Below are 22,538 nucleotides of genomic sequence, written 5' to 3' on the forward strand. Positions count from 1 at the left end.
CCTAAACACACTTACCAGTGACTGAACACAGTGACTTTTGAGTAAACATGCATAGAATTACACTACAGTTCCCCTGGGACAGTCACCCTCTTTCACCCTAACCTATCCCACAAGATAAAAATGCAGGGTTTGGCATACGGAGAAAGGGAGGCATTGTCATTCCTCCTGAGCAAAGCCAGTCTTAGTCTTTTCTGCTGCCCAGGATGAATAGTCTCATGCCCACCACACTTGTCCTCCTCACCGAAACACTTGGTTGGCCACCTTGTCTTCTGGCAATGGTGGTGGAAAAGTGTTTTCAAATTACGCTGGGCGTGCACATTACACATAAGCTTCCTAGTTAATTGAGGATGATGTCCTCTTTGCCTTCAAGCAACCACACTAGGATAATTTTATGTTACCTCATCAGCACGGGAGCTGCTGGAGTGTTTCTCATCACTCCCATATCTCTGGGCCCAATGGGAGGAGGCTGCTATTTTGTTCCACACCAGGGTGAATAGGTCAGAAACGTTCGCAGCTCACATCTTTCCCAGAGTGAGATAAATTGAGCTTCAAGGGCAAACAATGTATATTAAAATATACATAATGAAGCCCCAGCATTTTTTATTTTATTTTTAAAGTGGAAAGTAGCCTGGGGAAACGGTTTGAGTAAAGTAGCAGCAAGCTTAGCTGCTTCCTACCATTCATCTTCCTGTTCAAAATCCCCCATTTGCTTTCCTACCTTTATCGAAACATATCTAGATCCCTCCCAGGTAGTGGGGAGCAGTATAGTTGGGCAGGGAGCTTTTGGGTAGAGAAATGGACAGCAGGGCAGGAGCTAAGCACTCCTTCCCTCTGCCACTCCTGTAGGCAAAACTGGATCATCCCCAGGCTGTTTTTCTTTGCCTTTTTAAAATGAAGATTTGTTATATGCACTTGCCTGCAGATTTCACTGTTGGGGGGAAATGCATACCACCTTTTCAGGGTTCCACAGGAAGCCCAGAAAGAACAAATGGTTCTTATCATCCCCACCTTTGCATTGATGTGTGACCCTGAAGCTTCCCACCCAACTAGCTAAAGACTGCAGGAAGCCGGAAAGGAATTGTGTTGATGCAGTTTAGAGCTCAGGGACTGCCCCCCCCCAAAATCAAAACAATTAGTCAAATCTATGTGATTCAAAATCCAGTGGTCTTCTACCAAAAACTAGGTCTCCTAATTTCTTTATCACTTTAACCTCAAGTGTCTGTAGTCAAAGTGTAAGTTCTGATGTAGCAAACATGGATCTATTTCATGACAATGCTTGTAAGGGAAACAGTTGTGGTTTCTCTCCACAACAGTGTAAACAAGTGGGCAGTCCCCAAGTGAAATGCATGCATGAATTCACCCCCAAATGTATGCTGAAATATTTCCATTTCATTCAGCAGCATTATGTGAGGCATCCTCAGAGTTCATTCATTTATTTCCTAAATGACACCTGAGCCATGATATTCCCTCCCACTTAATGATGCCTTTGGAGCCATCTGTTCAACATCACTGACTTCTAATAATGCCCTCCCATGCCATTTCTCTAGTCAGCACCACTTCTTGGTATTGCAGTTATTCAATGGACAATTCAGTTAAAGAAACACAAGAAGGAACAGAATCCAGCTGAACACATGTCTGTCTGGTAGGCATTAGGAACTGGAAGTGAACATTCAAGGCATCCTGTCTTCATATCACAGAACACACGACTTGTTGACTTGCAGCTGGATGTGCAAACTGACTCCATGGAAAAGCATTATGGCTGTCCAACTGGGGGCGTTTGATCTTTGCCAGGCCTTTCACACATGCTGCAGTTATCAAGTGATGGACATGCATTTGGGATCCACCAGCTCTTAGTAGAGATTGCCTTTGCACTGGATTAAGAGCAATTCCTTAAAACAGTTCCAGAGAAATGCTGTTCCCACTACTTCAAGAGGCACATATGTGATGCAGGATATCAGGTTTGTTTTTAGCAGAGCACAGCTGAAGATGACACTGGCAAATCACATAATGAAAAACAGGTGTGGAATTCTGCTTAGTATGTGTGCCTCTGCATGGAGACAAGCACTGCAAAGAGCAGAAGATAATGAAAACTGCACGTGAAGCCACCCCAATTTAGCTCAGGATACATTTTTCCCCAGACATGAACTTTTCCAAGATCACGGTAATCTTCTCTATAAGAAATTATACAGGCAGCTAGTCTCTTGGTGTTTTGCCAAGGAGTTTATGCCGGTTTTCTTTTATCTAGTCATTTATGGAATATTAATTGAGCAAATCTTAGAAATACTGTAGTTCTAAAACAAAACTATTTCCAAGATTTGCTCAATCTTGGAGCCTGTATTTTTGCATTTAATCTTGTTTTTCGAGTCTGAATCATTGGTACTTTATCCCATTTTTTTCCTATCGACAGCTTCTGGCTGGCAAACAGTTGATAAATCTGATACACACACGTACACACAAAATTATCTGATCCATTTTGGCCTTCTGTCTATTACTGCAAAGCCACACAGGCACAGACTTTCTTATCATATACATGCTATTTGTCTACCAGTTTTAAAACCTGGTGTTATCAGGATAATATGCAGAAGTGGTGCTTTCCCAGCCTCTTCTCTTATACTTGCTGTAGTCAGCAGAACTGAAGAGAAGGGTGGGAGGAGGGACTGCTTGAGCAAAAGGGCAGGAGGCTTTGCAGCAGCTGAAACTCTCTTGCTGTCTCTGAGCTTTTAGAATGTCAACAGTTAATGGGTCTCATCTTAGAGGGGCAAGCGGAATTAATGGGTCTCATCTTAGGCCACATTCTCACCATGCATTTAAAGCACTATGATACCACATTAATTAGAATTCTGGAAGCTGTGGTTTCTTAAGGGTGCTGAGAGTTGTTAGACCCTACATCTCTCACAGAGCGACAGTTTACAGAGTGGTTTCACCCTTCCTAGGGAGCTCTGGGAATTCTAGCTCTGGGTGGAGAATAGGGGCCTCCTAACAACTCTCAACACCCTTAAACTACAGCTCTTAGAATTCTTTGGGTGAAGCCATGAATGTTTAAAACAGTATCATAGTATTTTAAAGTGTGGTATTAATGTGGTCTTTGAAGACAAGTGGAATTAATGGGTCTCAGAGGGACAATTAAATGGTCTCCAGCACTAACTAACCCTATCTGATACCCACATCTTTCTGGTTGGTTAGCTAAAGAAGGAAATGAGACTAAAATTTCACTAGGAAAATGTACCGTATTTGTTGGTCTGCTCCCTCCAACAGCCAACTCAACTATAGCAAACTTTGTACCGCACAGCATTTCTGCTTGATGTCTCTTAAATATTTGTCTCTGAAATAAGATATGCTATTTCCAGCTTCTTCTTGTTGTCATGGTTCCAGAAGCAGCAAATCTAATGCTGGTGCCCAACATAAATTAAATGAGTACAATACAAACCAAGGAACCCCTGGGATTGTGTTCCCAAAAGTATTGTTAAAAAGAGCAAATGATGTGGAGCAGCCAATTAATCACATAGGCTGTGCAGTTTGCATATTAAAAAAATATAGAATTCAGCATAAAGGAACTATAATGTCAAGACCTGTATAAATTATGAAAATTAAGAAAAAATGGGGGGGGGGTTCAAAAGGGAAAGCACACCAAATTCTGCACCCAGTGCCAAGTTGTGAATTTACTTTTTGCACTGGAGAAGAATCATAGAATCCATATAGTCTATAAAGTTTCTCCATTCCACACTTGGATAAAAGTAAACTTCAGAGAGTAGCACTCTTACTCCTTAGGAGACATCCAGCATATGCACTGCATGATCATTACTCAAATTGAGGGATGACTATAGTTCTTAAATTGTATTCATTGAGTCGTGGAGGATTGTAATGGTGTTCAGCAGAACATACATATAATCCTACTTTAGACTTTCCCACTCAATGCGAGAAGGTCAAAGTTGAAGGGGTGGGGGTGGGAATGGCACCCATGACCCCATGCTGTCTCCACAGGTCCAACTTAAGAAAACCTGAACAGGGCTACAGTCTTCATGTTCATTTTGCCATTTCAACTACAGAATTAGCATCCCTGCTCACACTTCCTCCTTCTTCTATGTTTTTTTCCTTCTCCCCCCACCCCACTTCTATTAGTCATTCATTTGATTAATTTGAGGCGTCACTGAAGTCAAGATTACCAGTCTGTGACACAACCAACAGGGAAAACTTCAACATGCATACAAAGCACAAGGCCCAAAATGATTTCCATTGCATTTGCATGAAAGGTGCAGATCCAGTCAACCAAGTTGAGAACCAGTTGAATGTATGCTGAGAATGTTCCCTGTACCTCATCTAAGCCTTTTCTGCCTTGGGCACCATCACCAGGAAGTTCTCCATCAGTTCTACTTTTCATTTGTGTTTTTTCTCTCTCTCTCTTTTGCGAGATAAGTTGGGAAAGTATGGATACTACGTCGTTTGCAGTGGCTTAAATTTCTCCACTCATGATAGCCTTTTAAGCCCATGTCCTACCATCTGAAGAAGAACATTAAGTAACAGCTTTTACTGGATCAGTGTGCTGGTGAGCATAAGTAGACACAGCAATCATTTAATAAGTGGTAACTTTTCCACAGTGTACATGTAAGCACCTAGTAAGCTGGTTGACTGCATCCTACTCAAAAATGTTTACCACACAGCTAAGGAGCTCAAGGTGTTGTATATGGTTGTCCCTTCTCTATTTTAGTGTGGGCCTGCTGACCAAACCTCAGGGGCACAGGGCACCACTCAAAGTGCCCCATCAGAAGATCTACTGCAAGTCACCCCCAAACTAGCAATGGATCCCAATCTACCTTATGCCCGCCTCTGTCTTACATTGCGTCTCATTATATAGAAGCAAAATGGCAACTGCGTTCCATATATACCATACAAACTAAAGCCAAACCAACCTGCTACACATAGCAAATACTCACAAGAGGTAAGAAAGTCAACAAAGGTCGGACTCTTGGACGTGGCTTAAGTGTTGCTGTTCCAGAATCTGTCACTGAAGCAAAGCGATTATCCCCATAATAAATGCCGTCCACTTCACCTGAAACAAGAAAGAGAAGCAAGTTAGCAACAAAAGGCAAACAAACCGCACATTGTTTTGAAGGCGTGGCCGCGAACCCCATCACCTTGAGGGTAATGGGCAGAACTCCATGAGTTTATGTAAAAATCCATGAGTCACTGCTTAAATGGGTATCTTGGATCAGATAGCTATCAAGACAACAATTTAAGTTGGTCAAGCCTGTAATTTCTTCTGTATTGCTCCATATTGGAGCCACTTTTGTTTGTCCCCTGCAAACGGATCCTGCTTGTTATGTTTGACAGAGTGCCCAAGGATCTTCAGGGTTTGCTTGCATGGAAAGCAAGTATCTCAGATGAACTGACTGTTAGAATAACAGGCACATCAGGGCACCAACAATTCAGAAGCACCTGAGATTTATAGAATCCCTTGGAGCTGAGGGTCTCTTCATAGGTTTTTGTAGAAGACCCAAGGGCCATTTGACACACTATACAGAAGCAAATAGGAGTTTGCTACTAAATGTAAACCTAGAGCTGCCATCAACTGAGCTCTCCATAGAATAGATAGATAGATGACATGTGATTGCAAATGTTTTGCTGGCATATCCATGCCAGCAAGAATACATACAGCAAGATAATAAAAGTGCTATCCAAAAAAATATGACATTTTAAAAATGTCATCTTTAAAAAAACACTTTAAAAAGCATATTCTCAGCTACATTCCTAAAATATATAATGGTTCAAATTCAACAGTCACCTATGAATGGCTTGCACTGGTATAAATTGTGGCTAATGGTTGCATACTATTGGCAGTCCACCCATGTATATTACTGAAGGTAGCCACAATCTCTAAATATGCATGTATGACTTCTATCATTCATAAATGGTGCTGTTTTCATGTGTTGTTGCTGTTCTCAGGTATCCTGTTAGCATTTAGCTTTTCCTTCAAGCAGCTTAAGTTAACTCATTAAGCAACTCTTGTGAGGGAGGTTAGGATGAGAGGTAGTGGCTTCCTCAAGGTCACTTAGTGCAGGGACCTGTGAACCTCTGGATGTTGTAGGACTCCAACTCCCATCAGCCTCAGCCAGCATGGGGAATAGCCATGGATGATGGGAGTTGCAGTCCAACAATATTTAGAGTCACAGGTTCATTCACATTCACACACACAACATTGTGTAGGACGATTCTCACCAAGGTACCTTCTGCTGAAATAAAATACTCTTATTTTACTATATTCTGCGCTGGGTCTCATGTATGCACAAAAAGTGACAGAAAAAGGAGTCCTGAGAGCCAAGCTCCAGAACACCCCACTTTTTCTTCTTCTTTTTTAAAGTATGAGAACAAGGAATCTACTGAAAATCTGGTAAAAAATACATTCTCATTGATTTCCCCCATTCAAATTCTAGCATATAAAGCAGAGGGCTGCTTTAGCAGATGGGCCAGGTTCTGCTCTCAGTGGCCCTCAAATGGTGGCCTTTGGATGACAAGCTTTGGCAGGAGAAGAGATGGAACTGTGGTGCCAGAGCGCAAGCAATGTGTAGCCGCACCATCCCTGCTGCTGCACACCCCCATGGGCAGGGAGTCTGTTTTCAATACACAAGTGCCTTGGGTTACTTTACCATTCAGGCACAGGCCACAGAGGGACAATAAGTCCCCAGTGTTGCTTGAGAATATCACTGCTTTCAGCTTTGCAGCCAGCACCCGCAGTGCCTTTTGTCTGGTGCCTTTGCAACAAACACAGCAAGTGAATTCTTCTCAGACAAGGTGAATTCTCCATTCAGTGAATTTAATAGAGTACACAGTAGGAGGTACAGGGTGAGGCTTTGCATGAAACTGCCGGGTTTTTCTTTGCCTGGCTGCTTCATTCTTTCCTAAGAAAGGCAATGAGGAATGGAAAGAATTAGGAAACTATGCATGTGGTGACACCTGCGCCCTTCATAATTACCACTCATTGGGCAAACAGAGCATCATCCACTGGGCACCAGCCCGAGGTTAGACAAGACAAATAGCTGCTGTGGCTCTTCCTCATGCCACTGCTGCAGCCAGGCAAGGTAAGAGAGGGATACAGAGGAGGTACACATAAAGCCAGGAACAGGAAACAATTCAGAGACTGTAGAATGCAGATGGTTGAGACGTTTTGGTGCCTGGGGCAGAAAACTGAGAGGGTGGCAAGAAGATAATAAACAAGGTAGCAATCATTGACAAATGGCTGTCATTTAATGTTACCCCAAATCTGGTCCTCAAGGCAGGTCACCCTTCTGTGCCTAAATGTAGGGACAGCCCTAGGGCACAACTTGACTCCTCCATTCAGGTGCATCAAACTATCACATTATCGCTCTGTTAGTGCTAGAAAGGTGTTTGCTTTTGCATTTTATTATCTGACTTATGGGTCCCAGCTTAAGGGACTTTGGCTAATATCACAAGAGATATGGAAACAGATAAAAGAGCTGTAAGATTTTAACCAATTGCATTGGTATGAATTTTAGCTACTTAGTTGATTAAATCAGGTGATTTCCCTCCAAATATTTGTATGTAAGAAAACTTATAAAACAAGAAGCATACTTTATGTTTGTGAACGATTGCCACATATGAGTAGAATGGGTCCCCTCATCTGTGAAAGTGAACACAAAATTCCACTTTCAATATTAAGTTTTCCCAATAATATTTGCTAAGAATACTCCTTTTAAAAAAATGCTATAATTCGGGTATAGTTTTAATCCATTATTGGTTTTTTAAGGCCATGCACACACATTCAGGAATAAATCCCATCAAAATCTGCAGAACTTCCAAATAAACATGTTAATAGATTAAATGATTCAAAACTGCACTTCTATTAAAAGACATTGGAACAATACACTTTGAAACCAGCAACATCAAATTTCTTGATAACAGTGGCAGCGGCAGGCTAAAGTCAAGTCAACCTTCAGGTAAACTCAGTCAATGCACTGCACAGCTTCCAAATAGCCTGCACCCCCTTTAAAAAAGGCTTATAAGACTGGCCTCTTAAGAAACAGCATTCCAAAGACAGGGGACCACCACAAAATATAGTTGCCACTGGAAGATCCCAGTTGCCATTCCCAACCCAAAATAGTGCTGAAGGGACAGCACATTACCATTGGGAATGTGGAGGAGCCTTTACTTGGTTATCTAATATATTAAATTCTTATATAATATATCCTCCCAACACACTGCTAGCAGTGTGGTTCAGTGGTTGAATACACTGAGGAGTGCTTCAACCATTACACATTAATTTCATGGAAACATTTTCACATAGGGAAAGGCATGAAAATCATGTGTAGATGGGTGCTAGGGCAATACAGGTCTCTTGTGTCATTGTACGGGACCATGTTACTGCGTAGCCACAACTTTTGAGACCTTCCAATTACACCTCTGTAGTATGTACTGTGCAACAGATTTTCATGTAGCCATCACTGATTGACATAGGATGATATGCTTTCTATTTCCTAAATCCATGTCCTTTTCACAAGAGACATATATATCATTTTAAATAGCTCATGAACCAGAGTTCAGGTGAACTACATTCTCCCTCTCAGTTTCCATTTTCCAACTATAGTAATAGTGACTAACCATACAGGGTAGGTGTGAAGGCAAACTTAATAAAACCTGTATAACATATTAAGAGCACAGTCCTATACATGTCTACTCAAAAATAAGCAAAGTTGCAATTCTGTATACACTTCACTGAGCTTAACAGGACTTAATTCTGAATAGACATGTATAGAGTTGCACTGCAAGTCCTATTTTAAGTCAATGGGGCTCTGGGTTAATATTTCAGTTAGAACTACCTTCTCTGTTCCCCAGTTTTACATTTTTAGTTTGCCTTTATCTTCTTTTTGGAAATTGTATTCATCTGTTGGATGAATACTTTTTGTGCATTGCCCTAGAATCTTTTGCTGAAGACCAGTTAAGAAATGCAATCTGAACACAAAACACTTTCCTTTTATTCCTTTGTAGGAAGGGCCTTTGCTACCTCTAGTCTGCCCTCCGTCTAGCTTCCTGATCTGATGTTTACTCAATTTTTGTGCATGCAGCTGTATTATGGGAACTGCAGTCCACCAAAACGTCACTTCCTAACAGAGATAAACAATTTATAGTCTGCCCTTCACCAAATGAGCCCAAGGTGGGTTACAAAAACACCACATGAACAAATGATCACTAAATAGAAAAGAAATAAAACCACAGAATTAAAAAATAACGAAGTCAACAAAACAAAGAATGTGCAGTGTAGATACTGTCAACGCTATTTCTGCTGTCATGTTGCATTTGCAAAATCACTGAAATATCCAGCCTTTAAAAAAAAGAGGAAATAATAAAGAATCATGTTTCATTAAAAGGTTTTTGTAATCCTTTGGGATGAAAGGCAGGATATATACTGAAAAAATAACAATTATAATAATTATAATTTTCTCCTTAATATTTTGTAAACCGAGGCTTCTGACAATTAAGTGGTTATGAATTTTATGATGATGATTTGAATGCCCATGACTCCAAGGTTTTGGTATACCCCCAATCTGGAGGAAACAGAGTCTATATGCAATGTTTATTGTGAGGTCCCTGTCATGTTTAAACAAAAGCGTTTCTTGAGTCCTTGAGTCTCAGCAAATACCTGATGGTAATAGCCGCTGGAGCCAGTCCTGTTGGAAAGAGAAACTATTTGAAGTATCTGATCTCTTCTGTGGGCACAGACATCCTTCCTAAACATTATGTTAATTGTAACTATTCCCCTTGTAAAGCTGACAGGGGAGGAAACCTGATGACAGAATTGGTGTCAGAGCTGAGAATAGATCTTGGGGACTTCCTAGCTTCCATCCTTAAGCACTTGCCTTGGGACCACACCTCTCTGAGCTGTTCTTTCTAGTAATGAGCACCACAACCTGTAATTTACTTTAATAAGGTTCTCAGCTGAACATTATGAATTAACAGGTATGATCAGCAGAGACACTCCGCTTCTATAAACCCCACCTCTGCTTAAAGGGCTGCTCTACAGCACTTTGCTACTGAGAAAGTGAATGTGTTAAAGTCAAGCAGAGAGGAAGGTGCAACGTGCAGAATATGCGCCATCAGCCACAAAGCAGGATGGATTGCCACATGGAAAGAAAGGCCCACACTCAACCCTATCAATTACATTTCATTGCTGATTCAGCCTTAGAAAGACAGAGAGGGAGAGTTGAAAGATAATTCCATTATCAGCCAAAGTGCCACATTCCCTGAGGCCACATGGCAGCAGTGGACAGGGTGACAGCACGAAGCAGGGCCGGATTTAGGCTTGATGAGGCCCTAAGCTCCTGAAGGTAATGGGGCCCTTTATATGTCCAGCTGTCCTTTGTCAACAACAAATTGTCGCTGTTTTTTGTGTTGAATATATGCTATATGGTAATTTATGGACCTAATAGGTATCTAAAGCCATTTGCACATGCAGAATGAAGGCACCCTATATATAGAAATGAGGAAACCAGTGATATTTTAGGGAGCAGGCTAGCAAGCATGGCCCATTACTTACATCATAGGAGCCGCCACAACACTAAACACTGTTGCTGTATGTAGGTTTTATTTTATTTGTTTCTTATCTTATATTTTGGAAATGTACATCCAGGTTTTTTTCCCTTTAATTGTTTTGGGGGGCCCCCAAGAGAGTGGGGCCCTAAGCTATAGCTTGTTTAGCTTATATGTAAATTTGGCACTGGGTGAAAGGCAAAGTGGACAGAACAATAGATGTGATTACCGTATTTTTCGCCCTATAAGGCGCACTGGCCCATAGGACGCACCTCGAATTTTTTTGGGGGGGAATGAATTAAAAAAAAATATTCCCCCCCCAGCCGCGGGGCTGGGGCGGGGGAAGCCCAAGCTTCCCCTGACCTCAGCCCACAGAACAGGCTGCTGCCCGCAAGCCTTGCGAGCCCGCGGGAACTCTGGCCGGGCGCGCAAGGCTTGCGGCAATCTGCCCGAAGCACGGGGCGTCCTCCGGAGGGCGCCCCGTGCTTCGGGCTGCAGGCTGCCGCCCCAAGCCTTGTGCGCCCACGGGAACTCCCGCTGGGCTCGCAAGGCTTGCGGATAGCTTCCTGAAGCGTGGAGAGCGAGAGGGGTCGGTGCGCACCGACGCCTCTCGCTCTCCAGGCTTCAGCGAAAGCCTGCATTCGCCCCATAGGACGCACACACATTTCCCCTTCATTTTTGGAGGGGAAAAAGTGCGTCCTATAGGGCGAAAAATACGGTATACAACAAGAAACATTTCAACCATGCAGAAGTCAGAGCTTTCCACACACACACACTTCTCCAGGCAGACAAACAAGAGGCCTTATCACTGTTCAAGGACAGCCAGGCAAAAGCACTCAGGAAGAGCGGGGATAACATAAGTGTGGATGAATATAATAGTTCCCTACCCCTCCAAGAAAGGATTAAGTCAGCAAAGGTATACATACACACAGTGTTTAACCAAAGGCTGAGACAGCTTCTAGCCACTTTTCCTAGCAATGGACATTTGTATAGAAATTGCAGCACACATTTCTCCCTAATGCAAGAAGAATAGCTGGGCATATGCTTCTCAAGGTGATACCTGTTTCTTTTTATTTTTGCCTTACTCACTTGCTTGAAGCTGAAATTCTTCAGATACCTGGTTGTCTGGGCTGTCATGATATTAGAGGTTACTGACACCCAAAGTCTATGACTCTTTTGCCTGGCTTCCTTTCTATATGGCCAAATTAAGCTTTAAAAAGGGAGCAGATAATCAGGTTAACCTTGAAATTAACAGTCTGGGTGAGGTTCCTGCCTGCTACAAATAACCTCATCATAACATTGATTCAACACATCTTCATAAAGAAGGTTTCCTCTAAATCGACTGCATGAGAGAAGGAAGTCAACCCAAGCTGACGGCAATAAACCAGTTGGCATGATGTTTTCAACGCATCTCCAAACTGCAGCTCATCACTTCTTCCATCCATTTTTAGAACCTTTTCTGAAAAGGTGGCAAATTATAATTTGGATGTCTGTTTGTCACAGTTGGATCACTTCCAAGGTACACCAAATGGTACATATGAGGTAATGCACCAGTCACATGATTAGTTTAATTCCTGTTGTGTTGGTCACTACATGGGAACCTGTCCTATATATTCCCGAAGTGTTATGTTTATGTTATTGATCAAATTCTTAAAAGGCTTATTAAGGAGTAAGGACCATTGAATGGAATGACATTTATGGCTGAGTAACCATGAGGGACGCGGGTGGTGCTGTGGGTTAAACCACAGAGCCTAGGACTTGCCGATCAGAAGGTCAGTGGTTCGAATCCCCATGATGGGGTGAGCTCCCGTTGCTCGGTCCCTGCTCCTGCCAACCTAGCAGTTCAAAAGCATATCAAAGTGCAAGTAGATAAATAGGTACCACTCCAGCGGGAAGGTAAACGGCGTTTCCGTGCGCTGCTCTGGTTCGCCAGAAGCGGCTTAGTCATGCTGGCCACATGACCCGGAAGCTGTACGCCGGCTCCCTCGGCCAATAAAGCGAGATGAGCGCTGCAACCCCAGAGTCAGTCACGACTGGACCTAACGGTCAGGGGTCCCTTTACCTTTACCTTTAACCATGAATAGGATTGTGCCACATGTTTAGAATCCTGTGCACACTTACCTAGGAATAGTCTGCTGTACAGTCTACATCTTCTAAATCAGTTTCATTCTTTGCTTACTAAATTGCACTGGCCTTGTATCATAATGCATGAGAATTATATGTACCATGTACAGTCCGTATTTCTTATCTCATGCCTGTGCAATCTAGAGGCTCCAAGGTTTTCACAAACTCACAAAAAGGTTCTCTGTGAGCTGCTCTCTTTACCTATACAGCAGTGCAGTCTCTGCCCACACAGACTCTATTCAGGTGGCTCGTCTGCCTTTCTATGTTGCAACAGCTTGCCAAAGGCAGGTTTAGGGTGCCGTGGGAAAACCAGGCAGCTGCAGTATCCACCAACCTGTCCCCATCTTTCATTCAATGCCCTCACCTGGAGACCAGGTGCCTTAAGAAACTTTGATGCAGCATTGTATCCAGTTTTTAAGGATGTGTGAGATGAATTGCCTCTATAGCCTTCTAGTAGGAAGTTGTTTGCTGAAAAACTGCATCTATACAAACCTTTCAAAAACAAAAAACCAAAGGTGCCAAGAAATGATCTGGTGCAGAAATGTCCCTGTGCAGAAAATGTCCCTATGCAAACAGCAAGGGTGCTTCCAGACTGCCACTATTCAATCACATACTGGCAAATTCAAGTTGTGCATTCATAGTGGAATGGGAGGTCTTGGACAACAAACTCACTTTCCCAGAAGATCGGACTTTTTGTAATAAGAAAAGCAATGGGAAAATGCACTCAAAGGTGTGGGATACCACTTGCTTTGATGCAACATCATGCAACCTCCCTGCAATCAAGGAAAGGAATGTTCATTAAATAGCCAAAATAATTTAATCTCTATGCAAACAAATGAGGTTGAATGCTCAGCAAACATGTCATCTGCTTCAGCTCATCTGGTACTTAAGAAATGGCCAGTAAAATAACAACAAAGAGATAAGTACAGAATTAAGGTGGTTTTAAGGACTAAATATATGCAACTCACTTTGTGAAACAGTTAGTATAGGGTTGCCATTCATCTTGAATTTCCCAGACATAGACAGAATAACTTTGGCCCAAAAAGACTCAACAACTTTTGTGCTCAGATCTTCACTTTTTGAAATATGGCAGTCCTAAGCTGGTAGTGAATGCTTAACTAGGCTTGCCATATGTCTGGATTTGCGGGTGTCAGGAATTCTACTTTTTGAAATATGGCAACCCTATGCTTAACCCTTTCATGTCCCATCATTTATTGGCTCTAAATTCCCTCCAGTGTCTTCCACCAAGGGGTTAAAAAAGGGACAAAAATGCATTTGACACTGGAGGTGGGGAGATAGAGTGGGAAAATAGGAGGCAGAAAATGACTCCCATATTGGAGAGGAACTGAACTCCAAAGAAGTCTTTGAGAGTCTGTCTACCCCCATTTCCTTTGCTAGGCTAAATACACCCTTTACTTTAGATCATTTACTGTAGTTAAGCTCTGTGGACAAATCCTCATGAGCAAAACCTGTGCCAAGCAGCTGGCCTGGAATGAAAAGGAGGCTGAACATTGGAGAGACAGGGCACTCCTGTGAACCAAAAGCTATGATACCCGTACTGACACCCGTATGGGCATGTCTGTTCAGCATGTGAGTCAGCTGCAAAAACCAACTTGAATAACATGACAGAACTCAGCTGGCTTTCTCCAGGTTTTGGTATATTTGGCCAAGGTCTACGCCTCCAAGATCGTTGACAGTCCACAGATCCTCACGCCATCCCTGCCCAAGGCAGTAAGAACTGCCAAAGTCCTGCAGGGACTGAAAAGAAGCAAGAGTCCCTGTCAATCTTTGCTCTGCTAGTGCAACCTCAAATTTTAGATTCCAACAGGTTTGTCCACTTGATATGAGGGCACCACAGAACTGGCTTCAGTCTTATACAGGAAGCTGGGGTCCTGGCTGACTCCAGCTACAAAGGCTGCTGCAGAAAGTGCCAGAGACCATCTCCCTGGAAGTCCTGCAAGAACGGATCCCTGCTCTTAAGTCTGACCTTTTTCATCTGATCCAGGAAGGGAGAGCCCTGACCAAGTTCAGCACTGAAGGCTGCCTCTGTTGCTCCTGGTGCTTAGAGATATGGGTTCCATACATACCATAAATTTAAAGCAGCCCCTGCAAAAAAGAATCCTAGGAACTGTAGTTTGTTAAGGATGCTGGGAAGTGTTAGGAGTTACCTGGGAGGAGTGAACTAGTTTCCAGGGTTCTTGGGGTGAGGAATGTGCTCCAAATGTATGGTGTGTGAAGACCCCGACAGAGGTATTATTTAGGGGTTATTGTTGGGGTCAAGCTTTAGCTTCAGAGATGTATTATTTTTGCTGATATCTGCATTATGCTCTTGTATTTTTATTGGTAGACCTTATGATAAATGATCAGTGGATTGTTTAATTTTATTGTATATTGATTGATAGGAGAAGTTTTCCTTAGTCTGTTGTTCATATGACTGTACTTGTTAGTGCATTCTCTTATTATTGTTGGTGTTATTAGCTGCTTTGAGCATGATTTATCATGGAAAAGTGGCATACAAATAAACTATGATGACAACAATCCCTTTAGAAATAAAAAAGACCCAAAATCTACTGAAAGCAGAATCAACAAGGACTTGCAACTGGTGAAATGGGCTATGGTCTATAAAAGCTTTTGCCATGATAAATCTGTTAGTCTTTAAAAGATACCACAAGCATCTTTTGCTGGTTTTTAAAGCAAAAAGTCTCTTGTGGAGGGTGCAGAGAAGTGAAAATAAGCTGTGAAAGGGACAGTACAGAAGAACATCACTGTGGCTTGAATTGTCCAGTTCCACTTAATGCAGACCCATACAACCTCGGGGCGCTTCCCCATTGGCCCTATTTTCAGGTGGGATTCAATCAAATACTGGCAAATTGAGGTTGTGTGGTGAAAATTGATTTGGAACTCTTGTGCAAAAAACTTGCCTCGGAAACTGCCTTTTTGCAGTAAGAGAAAGGATGGGAAAATAAATGCACTGGAAAGTGTGCAATAACGTTTCCTTGATGCAATGTTGTCTAGTCTCCCTGTAAACAAATCATAATTAATGCTCAATAAACGGCCAATATTGTCTAATCTCCCCGTAAGCAGATCAGAATGAGCCCTAAGTAAACAGGTTGTCTGGAGACAACCTCAGTTAACGTGCGACTTTGCAAACTAAGCCACCTTGAGTCAGGAAAACACGACAAAGCCTTCCGGAGACTGACAAAGAAAACTGTCAGGCACAATGGGCAACTGCTGTCACCCTAGTTTCATATCTCATCATGGGAGAAGTCAAACAAAGAGGGGGTTCAGGGCATGAGATCAGTGAATGCTCTCAGAGAAGAGTGTAAACAGCCCCCAAAAGGGAAAAATTGTCTTCAGTTGAATCAGTCAACATACTGGTAAATACATACAGTACAACCTACATGTCTACTATTTCCTGGTTCAGTAAAATAAATTGAAAATAGAGTCTGTTGAAGGGTCAGGGAGGACCTGCACCTTTGCTAGCTGTTTGAGTATCCTTAGCCCCACCCCCTGCCACAATGACTTTGATAGTTTCACTAGGAATGGTGATTGTCATTAAAAGTGTGTGCATATCTCTTTCAGATATAAATAAATAAGTGAATGTGCATTGTGCTCTCGGTTCATTAGTATGACCATTTGGTAGGACCCTATTTCACTTACTATTCCTCACATCCCAGTTTTATGCATAAACACTGACCACAGAGGACAGGACACATTTATTTAGAATCATGGAATTATTTTTTTTTAGAGTAGGGACCTTGGAAGTCATCCTGTCCAACCGCTTGCCTGTCTAGAAATCTTGCCACGATAGCATCCCTGACTGATAACCAACCAGCCTCTGCTTAAATATGTCCAACAAAGGACAGCCCAACATCAGATATTTAAACATCCCCAGAAATTATAGACATTGCGGATATTCTTTGAATGCGTCGGCCACAGTAGAACATATTCTTTTCTACGGTCCATTGTACAACCAGCTACGCAAACATGTGCTGTCCCCTTTTTTGGATAGTCTAACATCACGGCACAATGAAAATATCAGATTCTATCTGTCTGACATTAACCTGGAAGTAACTGCAAGGGTGGCTGAGTTTTTATCAATAGTATCTCTAGGAGTGGTAAATGGCACTATTTAGCGGGAAGAAACTCCAATGAAAATCCTGGTTATTACATATTTTTACATGGCTGTTTCCTTGTGGGTGTGGGTGTGTGCTGTTTCTCCTGAAGTGCAGCCAAAATCTAGTCCCTTTTCTTTTCCATTCCACTCATTCTAGTCCTACCCTCTGAAGCAAGAAAAAACAAGTTATTTTTACCCCACACTGTCATTGCCAAAATTATTTCAAAATTATTGAAACTAAGAGGGTAGGGCTGTGCATGGCCCTCTGATCCTATTTGGGACCTGATCTGATTTGGGGTGGTCCAGGCCCAACCCAGATCAGGGTCCTGAGCTAGATAGGGGGCCTGGCACAGTTTTCAACTGATTAAACATGCAGTTGAGTGGGGGAGAAGGAAGTGGCTGAAGCTCAGGTGCATCAGTCCCTTCCTTTCACAGCTGCAAAAGCTGATACAATGCTTTAGCTTTTTCATGACAGACAGGATCCAACCCGGAGCATCTTCAATCCACTCTGGCCAAATTTTGGGTCAACCCAAATCAGCCCGAATTGGTTTGTGATCCAGCCAGAGAAGTTGCACAGCACCAGTAGAAAATGCTAATCGGCTTTGTTAGGAAAGTGGGATTCACATCTACTCTTTCACTATTTCCTAGTTTGTTTGCAAACAGCTGTTTATTGTGTATTGGGTTCTCCTCAATCCTGCATCCCCCCCCCCACTCAGTGTCCACACAAAGCCACTGAACTGTCACTATTACCTAAATTTCCCCCCAAGTGTGCTTCTAGTCATTCTGAAAACTCTAAAATTGCCCTTCCCCATACAGTCCTGGTTAAAAATGAAAGAGTAAATGTTTTGGGCCCTAAAAGGAACATTTGAGTAGCATCCTCAGCAATAAACATCCACAATGCCCAATTTGATACTTGGAGAGAGGAGGTAACAAACAGTTATGCTTGTTGAGGATATAAAGAAAAAATGGTGAAATAATGGGTAAGTTTCTAGTTTTCTGGTTACATTTGCCCAAGGGACATAATCCAGTTCAATAGAATCCTCTGCCTGAACTTGACCCTCTCAGATAATTTTTTATATATATAAAAGCACCAGCCTGAAGATGACGAGTGAGACCTCGTCGAAACGTCGCCTAGACACCCCAACTCTTACACGGGAAGACACCCGAAGACACCAAAACCTGCATTCCTGTACCCGTGAAAATCTACGAAAGCATATATATATATATATATATAGTTGTTTGGAACTATTTCTAAGACACATCTATGTTGTGTCAGTATAGCTTAGTTGGTAGAACATGACACTCTTAATCTCAGGGTTGTGGAGTTGAGCCCCATGTTGGGCAAAAGATTCCTGTGTTGCAGAACACTGGACTATATGACCCTTCCAACTCTATGATTTGCTGCATTGCTCATGCGAGGTGTAGCTTTCTCTTTATGCCAATTGCATCCATAGCTTTAAGGGAGGTGTAGCAGAGAGGGCGGGGCCAGGGACTAGATGCAGGAATCTCTGAGTCAGTGACACACACAAGCCCACACCCATCTCCGGTTGGGTAACCTGTGTTTACTTTGCAACTCATCAGACACAAACTAAGGTGGGGATTAAAGCATTCAATCTCTTTTAGCCCATGCAGCATGAAAAGCATGCAGCAAACATTTAAGGTGGTTGTATAACACAGGCCTAGGGTAACCTCACTGCTATCTTGACCCACTGGTGCTCCTCAAATTGGGAGCTTCTTCAAGGTATCTCAGTAGAATTCAGTACAGACTTGGGACAGCTCTGCATAATTTTCCCACAGTGGTCCACAGCAAATCACAGGTGGCCGCTGGCCAGAGCCATCCTCACTGACACCCCCCTCCTTTTTATGTGCATGTTTTGCTCTGTTTTGACTGGATAAGGGGTGGGGGTTTCTTGCTCTGGGTGGGTGTTGGCAACCATTCAAACCACTTGGAGTGAGAGCACAAATTTGTTTGAGAGTGGGGGCGAAAGGTGTTAAGTTACTCAAAAGCCACAGAGTGAGTCTGTTGGCACAGAGTGGGACCATTTGTTAATATTCCAGCAGTTGACTGCTTGGCTTTGAATATGTTGGTGATTGGATTTGGGGATGTACCTGTAGGCTGGTTGATACAAACGGGTTCTGACAGTTTATTCCCCCAACGCAATCTTGCATATCAAACTGCATTGATATAGTCCATTGTAACTAGCAGCCATTTTCATAATGGTAGGGTGGTAGAAACTTTTGGCAGCTGTTGAGATGGCGGGATGGTGGTGGGAGACTGTTGACCACTGCAGAATGTGTCCACACACAGTCCATCTGGAGCAAATATTTTTTTGTACAATGTTCTTCATGAGACTCCAGGGAAGGTGGGAGAAAGCCACATTTCTTATTTGAACTGACCATATGGCAAGCTTACCAACACGTTCTCCAAGGGCATGGAGGACAACACAAAGATAACGCTCAGGGCAGACTCCCCTCACCTGGTGGCCTTCAGAAGATTTTTGACTACATTTCCCATTATCCCACATCCTTGGCCATGCTGTCTTGCATTGCCTGGAGTCCAAAACACATGAATGGCAGCAGGATGAGGAAGGTGAACTCAGACCATCCAAAATCAAGTGAGCTAAAATAATGCCTTCTAAGCCATTTACTAAGGGGGCCCAATGTTTTGTTTGTTTGTTTGTTTGTTTCCTGCCCTTCACTCTAAGGTCCCAGGGCAGGTTACAACTTTAAAACACAATATTAAAAACAATTTAAAACAACTGTCATAGGAGCATAGGAAGGTGTCTTCTCCTGAGTGAGATTCATCTGGCTCAATACTGTCTGCACGGACTGGCAGTGGCTCTCCAGCATTTAAGAGAGGGGACATTCCCAGCCCTGTCTGGAGATTGAACTTTGGACCTTCTTCTTACAAAGCCAATGCTCTATCACTGAACTGCAGCCCTTCCCAAAATTGCTCCTACTTCATTGCTTTTGCTATTAAACTAATGCTGAATGTACACAGTTTTTAACCTACTCACATGGTTTTCTTTCTTTCAGGATTGACATTGTATACCCTAACTGAGGCTTCTTGATCCAATAGAGACAGAACCACACCACACTTCTTGTTTTTTGCAGTTATTGTTGGGCCAACTGGCCCATCCCCCTCTCCATCCTAGAACTTATTTTAGAATGACATTTGTCACACAGATGGAACTTGGGAAAATGCTGCCTGAAATGACAGCTTCTCATTGCCTTGTGTAAGAAGGCCTATCTTGATTCAACAATATTTAGGTTTCTGCATGTTTATTACGTAACCCGAAGGACACCCACAGCCCAGAAAAAGGAAGCGTGCATGGACGGGAAACAAGAACAGCAGCAGAGAACAGGAAGAAGAGCAACAGATAAATCCTGAGGGTGCAATATTATCATTATCGTTCAGTCTTTGCCCACCACATGGGAAATCCTGGACACAGAGCTCTGCGATTCTGCAAAGCATCCTATAAGATCAGATACCAGAAAGAAGCTTTAGCACCTATAAGAGCACCAGTGTTGGCAGATACTGCCTCAGACTTGGAGCACAACTTATTAATTAAACACTGTGTAACTTTTTTCCCCCCACAGCAAAGAAGTGACTCATTCTTTGAACTAGAAGCAAGCCAAAGGGCAAAGCTTCACATTTCATTTCATCCCAGAGAATTTGATTTTCCCTTATTATTACTTAGGTCTCCCTTTCCTCTGAAATGTCACAGTCCCGGACACTGCGACAAAGTCAGTGCCACTGCCTAGCGTGAACCACACACAGCTACAAGTTTTGCAACACTGGTGGCCTCCAAAGGCGCCATCTATGAAGAACTCGGCTGCACACCCTCCATTTGTTCCAACAGCTCTTGTGTGGGATTTCTGACTCTCAGCCTGTTCAGACACTATTCAGAGTTGGCACCCACCCATCTGAGCCTCCAGTTTGCTTTTCCACAATTACAAACTTCAAGAGAATAAATACAGTATGCAGAATAAACACATCTGCTGCTGTCAACACCAGAGAGACCTACCAGATATCCCTATAAAAGCTGTCTTTGGGTTTCAGTCAGTGCTAACTCTAATCTCCCGCATAAAAATATGTCAGAGATTTATTTACAACTGCCTGGTGGATCTGCTACTTGTCTTACGCTCCATTACACCCATATTCCTGCTCTACAGGAGACTTGCTGAAATCTGCACATTCTTCTTGGGGTTGTTGTTTTTTTTTTAAAGAGAGTGGATCACAGGCTGCTAATTTAGTTTTGCAGGTTCCAACAAGTTTCTCCTTAATCCAGTCATTCCTACCAAAGGCTGTTGTTTTCCGACAGCACGGTTTATTAATAAAGCTTTCTCAAGGCCCCGATGGAAGTATCCAGAGCAACATCAAAACTGCGCACCCCACCTCTGAGTGTGCCGGTAGCCCCCCACAGTTGAACATCCTACAAGCTGAAGCCTGATTGGGGGGGGGGGTGGATAGTGGAAGGGCAAACAGGCTCCTCCGAGTCTTCTCCCTGAAAGCTCAAAACAAAAGAGAAGCCATACTGACCAGTTCTCGCCAGGTTGTCAGTGGTGACCTCCTGTGTGAAGATCCAAGGGGGGTTGGTGACGTAGAGGGAAGTGGTGGAATTGTTGCTGGCATGTTTTTTCCCGAAGAGCCTGCTAATAGTCCCCTGCACAGAGTGATTCTTCTTCATCCTGACTGCTGCCTTCTCTGGCGTGTCTACAAACGCTCCCTCTAGCAAAACATATTTCCACTTTGCTCAGCTACCACCCAGCACACAGAGCTCCAGCAGGTGCTGAGCTAACTTTTCAGCTTCTTTAAAAGCTAAGCCACCTGAGCAGGTAGAGAGGGCTGGCTGCTCTCACCTGGCCACACCCCGTAGCAGCTCCTTTGCTCACATTCTTTCCGTGCTGCTACAATAAGCCATTGTTACACCCAAGGCAGCTCTTAAGCCTGGGAGCTCGTAGAGGTCTTCCCTAAGGCATTGCCATGTCCAACAGGGACTGAAAGGTTTACGGTGTTTCCTGGTTTAAAAAACAAAACGCAGCAAAATCCAGAATGCCTCCCAGGTTTTTAGAAACAAAGCCAAATAAATAAAAAGCATTGGTCTCAAACACATGAATTCTCCGACTGACCACACCAAAATTGATTTAGGATTATCACTTTTCCTGTTTGGTAAGTCTCAGAAAAAGTTACGTTTCTAAAGCGCTGTGTGTGTGTGTGTGTGTGTGTGTGTGTGTGTGTGTGATCTACAGCTACAGTCATAGAATCATAGAATCATAGAGTTGGAAGAGACCACAAGGGCCATCGAGTCCAACCCCCTGCCAAGCAGGAAATAGTCAGATGAATATTATTTTTAAACAAAGATATAAAATATACAACTGTAAGCACTTCCTATTTATCCACAGTCACTGCATTTCTCCTTTTGTAAACTCTATAGAAGCTTGAGCTAAGGCTTTGGTCAACCTCCCCAAGGCTAGGAAACAACTAGAAAATTCTCTCCTTGCAAAATATCTTTTTCTTTTTTTAAATTGACTTTCAGAGGGAACATTGAAAAGGTTGCTTTCACAATGAGAGAGGTGAAAGAGGTCTACGGAAATGCTCTCTTCACAAAGACTCATCTCCATCCCCTCCATCATGTTTAACACATGTCAACACCTGCTATTTCCTCATCACATGGCCATTTCCCTGTCTACATGAGCCTCCCCCAGGAAATGTGCTGTAATGTCCCCCCATGAAATTATGAAGGGCATATTTACTAGT

The 22,538-nt window shown here is 42.9% G+C and overlaps 1 protein-coding gene across 1 annotated transcript in view; it reads right to left on the reverse strand.

The window, feature by feature from the left end:
• LOC308587512 (uncharacterized protein C6orf132 homolog) overlaps positions 1–21,611 on the reverse strand; it is a 41,412-nt gene extending 19,801 nt beyond the window's left edge. The window contains exons 1-2 of the mRNA XM_081195168.1: positions 21,321–21,611; positions 4,932–5,047 (exon numbers count right to left, since the gene is read on the reverse strand). Coding sequence (XP_081051294.1) covers positions 4,932–5,047; positions 21,321–21,468 — 264 coding nt within the window. The 5' untranslated portion in view covers positions 21,469–21,611. The remainder of the gene's footprint in view (positions 1–4,931; positions 5,048–21,320) is intronic.
• Between the last annotated feature and the right edge of the window lie 927 nt (positions 21,612–22,538).

This window comes from Podarcis bocagei, assembly GCF_964188305.1.
Source record: "Podarcis bocagei genome assembly, chromosome: 5".
Lineage (NCBI taxonomy): Eukaryota > Metazoa > Chordata > Lepidosauria > Squamata > Lacertidae > Podarcis > Podarcis bocagei.